The sequence below is a fragment of the Pteropus vampyrus genome, unplaced genomic scaffold (assembly GCF_000151845.1).
Source record: "Pteropus vampyrus isolate Shadow unplaced genomic scaffold, Pvam_2.0 Scaffold279, whole genome shotgun sequence".
Classification (NCBI taxonomy): domain Eukaryota; kingdom Metazoa; phylum Chordata; class Mammalia; order Chiroptera; family Pteropodidae; genus Pteropus; species Pteropus vampyrus.
The window spans coordinates 184,175-188,080 of record NW_011889060.1 but is presented as its reverse complement, the minus strand read 5'-3'; the positions used below and the strand labels follow the sequence as shown (position 1 = coordinate 188,080).

At 48.2% G+C, this 3,906-nt stretch overlaps 1 protein-coding gene across 1 annotated transcript in view; it reads left to right on the top strand.

Annotated features, from left to right (window-relative positions):
* Positions 1–3,135: 3,135 nt before the first annotated feature.
* Positions 3,136–3,906, top strand: part of B3GALNT2 (beta-1,3-N-acetylgalactosaminyltransferase 2) — a 51,936-nt gene continuing 51,165 nt past the window's right edge. Inside the window, exon 1 of the mRNA XM_023520818.1 lies at positions 3,136–3,282. Within this exon, the coding sequence (XP_023376586.1) occupies positions 3,136–3,282 (147 nt within the window). The remainder of the gene's footprint in view (positions 3,283–3,906) is intronic.

Here is a 3,906-nt window from a genome sequence, read left to right as displayed (position 1 = left end):
ATCTCCACAGAAGACAATCACGGGCTTTGTCCCTTAACACTAGTTCGTCAGGGGAAAGAGAGAGTCACCTCATCATACAGAAGCCAGAAGGAAACTGTTTAATCGTGTGTAAGAATGAGATCTGGCATCGAGAGCATAGAAAAAACTCACCCCAATACTTAGATTAATATGGATAATGAGCCCTAGGCATAATTAGTTACTTAGAATTACCCTTTTATCTTTGAAGATCAAAGTGTCCTCCCGTCCTCTGACTCAGAATGGCTCTAAGGTATTCTTGCCGAACCAACGTCATGTCACTTTGGAAACCTAATGCCATCCTGTCTCTAGCGTTTGAAATTAATGGACCGGTCGGGGAGGGGAGGGCACGGCTGGCTCTCCGCCTGCGGCGCACCCCGCGCGTTCGGTGCTGGGATTTTACACCTCGGGCCGTGAGGTCGGGGAGAAGGACCAGGGGACACTCATCACGTTATGCGTGACGTGGCCGAAAGGGAAACTGAGGCTCGGACCTTCAGATGAGCACAGCGGAGAGGCCTGGAATTTTTAAATAGAAGGGATTTAATACGTACTCAGAGTTGGACCGGATCGATGGAAGACAATTAAGCGTTCACGAAAAAGAGACCACATTTTCCTTAGGTTTTTCAAACGTGCTCATGAGGACGATATATGTGTTTTAGGTTTTTCATTTTTTTCTTTTACGTTACCTTATGGAGCCCGACGGCCAGGCACAGTGTGGAGCACCTGCCTCGCCCGCGTCGCGGAGCAGGTGGCCTTCGTGGTGCGTGGCGGGGCCCGCAGCGCTGCCGTCTCGGGCGGGGATGCTGCGGCTTCTTCCAGCGCAGCCCTTCGCTCCGCAGCTCCGCCTTGATTCCTGCTCCGCGGAGCCTGTGCTGGCCTCGGCTGTCACCTACATCCCCTGCCAGGCGCCTTTATTTAATCAGCCCCGGGGCACGACCCAATGGGGGCCCTCGTCCCCCCTGAGCACCTAGCCGCCCGTCCCCGCTGAGCACCTAGCCGCCCGTGGCGAGAGCTCAGGGCCCCCTCGGGCGCGTTAAAGCCGCAGTTTCAAGGGTGAGGCACAGGTGACAAGCCTCGAGCGCAGAGCGAGTCCGTGGACAGGAAGTGGAAGCAGCGCTTTGTTTGTAATAGTTATGGGATCTGAACACCAGTGGGAGCCTTGCTCATTAATAATACTTTTGTTTAACTATAATTATAAAAATCTCTTTAAAAAAATAGGTGGCAATGCTTACACAACCTGCCAGTTAATTCATGTCAGTGAGAAACCTAGCCACGGGGTGTAACTGCCCACGTGGTGACAACACTATACCCTGAGTCTGATCAACTTTAGAGAAAATAGCAGCCTTTTCCTGTGGGTCGGGTGTGTGTCTTGCTCTGCGTGTGTCTCCCTCACTGCAGTGGAAGGTCCGTGAGCCAAGAGCCAAGTCCGTTTTGTTCTCATTTGTAACCTTAGTGTCCGAGGCGTGTGTAGACACATAATCAATATTCGTTGAAACAAAGAGAAAGAGAGAAGGAGGGAGGGGAGGTTGTCATCCGAGTCTGGCGAAGTTATACAACAGATGAGCTTTGGTTCCGCGGTGCAATACTTAGCCCCAGCTGAGGAACAAAGTCGTCGGTGCCATCAGCAGAAAGACAAGAGCACTTTCTGCCAGTGAGCACACTTGAGGGAGTCTCACAGAGACAACGGACCCTTCTTGTTTGCTGTCAGAGCCCTTAGGGACTCTGGCTTAGCCGGTTGCACACTGGCGGAAGGGCCCTTCTTGGCACCTCTGACCCCCGTCATGTCGCAGGGCCCTGTGTGGGGTGGCCGCCAGGACGGAGAGCACCGCCCCGGATATTTGAGGTGGCCCATGTTGTGCGTTGCTTTTAGCATTTCCTTTAAGCCGAAGAGGAAGGAGTAACAGAATAATATATAATTCATTAAACTGAAAAAGGCAGAATCAGCAAAGGAGTTTGGAGTCTGGCCCTAAACCGAATGTTGCAGAGAAGCCCTTTTGTCTCCAGGTTCCCTTGTGGACAGGATTTACCTGGACAACGGAGATCTGAGATGTAAAGCTGAAAAACTGGATCAAGGCGTGTCCGATCCTTTCTGTTTGCTGTTTTGTTTGTTTTGAAACAACCGTTATTAGAGTTCATCTTTGTGACTTCTTTTCCAAGGGTTAAGCTTGCATAGGCCTCACTTTAGTCTGCACGTCTTCACGTTTGTGTTTAGAGGCGAGTGAGAAACTAACATTTAAATTCTTAAACCGCACGTGTTCTCATTTAATATTCAAATCAACTCATCGAAATGAGCCCGAGTCTCATTTCAAATTAGGGATCTGAGGCCTGAGGGGTTAAATCCTTTCCTTGCTCAAGGTCCCTTGCTCAAAGTCACATAGCTAATAAACGCAGATCTGGGTTTTGACCTCAGATTCGTCTGATGGACCTGCAGAGACTATTCTAATTCTTACAGAGTTTTTCAGATTTTAAATCGTGTGACGGTAGAGTCTGCCAAGATTGCCTGAGTAATGTACGCTCTTTCACTTTACCGTTCTGAGCTTCTAAATTTTTTATTTTTGGACATCTCTAGTCTTTGATAACAAGGAAGTTGGTATCATTTGTAATAGTTTTTAAGTATTTATAATATTCAATAGCGAGGTCCCCCGAGGTCTATCAGACTTGGACTTGACTGAAAATTTACATATGCAAATAAGAAATGTGTGCATATGGCAGTGCACATGCTGAAGTGGAAATGGTAAAGTTAAGAAAAATTATTCTACATTAGGAAGAAGACAGACGTTCCTCTTTTAAAGGTAAAATGACTCAGTGTGAAGATACACTACAACTAAGATTTTATAATTGCTTAAATATTCTTTGTTCTTTGAGGTGATAGAGATACTTCTTTTCTTAAAAAATGGTGCAAAACAAATTTTCCCAAAGTAAAATCGAAATTAAAATCTCCTATTTTGAGCATGCACCCGCGGCTAAACTAACCTTTATCAAGACTTGGTTGCCATCCAAAAAAAAGGCAAAAGGAGGCAAGCTTTTTACTGCCACCTACCGTTAGAAAGTGGAATGGCCTGCTAGGTGCAAGGAGGAATGACTTGAATCGAGCACCTGGGCTTCGGATAGCGAGACCACATGTCCAGGTTACGGAAAGTCGCTGTTGTCTTGGCATCCGACCGAGTTAGCATTCGTCCTGTCCTCGTGTTCTCTCAAAACTCTGATCTGGACGACAGGTTATACGGTGGTTACCGGCTGTTTCCAGACATCATTAAAAGGATTCGAGTTAGTCTTACCTCTGCCACCCAAATGCACAGACACACTTCAGCCTGAGCCCCGCTCTTAGCTACAATCTTTCTTTCCTATCTTTACAATGAAGCTTCTTGCAAAAGTAAATCATACACCACCTCCGCTTCATTTCTTCTATTCCTTCCTCGACTCACGGTTCACTCCCTCCTGCCTTAACCGCTCCTCAGAACGGCCAGTTACCTACCACCCATCAAATCAGTAAACACTTCTCTGTCTTTGCCTTATTAGTCCATTGGGGCCGCTAGAACGAAGCACCGCAGACTGGGTGGCTTACAAAACACTGTTTATTTCTCACAGTTCTGGAGGCCGGAAGCCTGAGATCAGGGTGCCAGCGTGGTCGGGTTCTGCTCGGAGCCCTGTTTGGGGTTGCAGACAGCCAGCTTCTTGTGACCTAGTGACCTAGCGACCTAGCTCTCTGGCGTTTCATCATGGGGGCTCCACCCTCATGACCTAATCACCTCCCAGAGGCCCCGCCTCCTAAACGGTCTCAGTGGGGGGTAGATTTCAACATGTGAATTTAGGGGACACACTCAGCCCACAAGTCTTTCCCTTGCTTTATGTATGGACTGCGCTGCACACAGTTGTTTGCTCTCCCGCCCC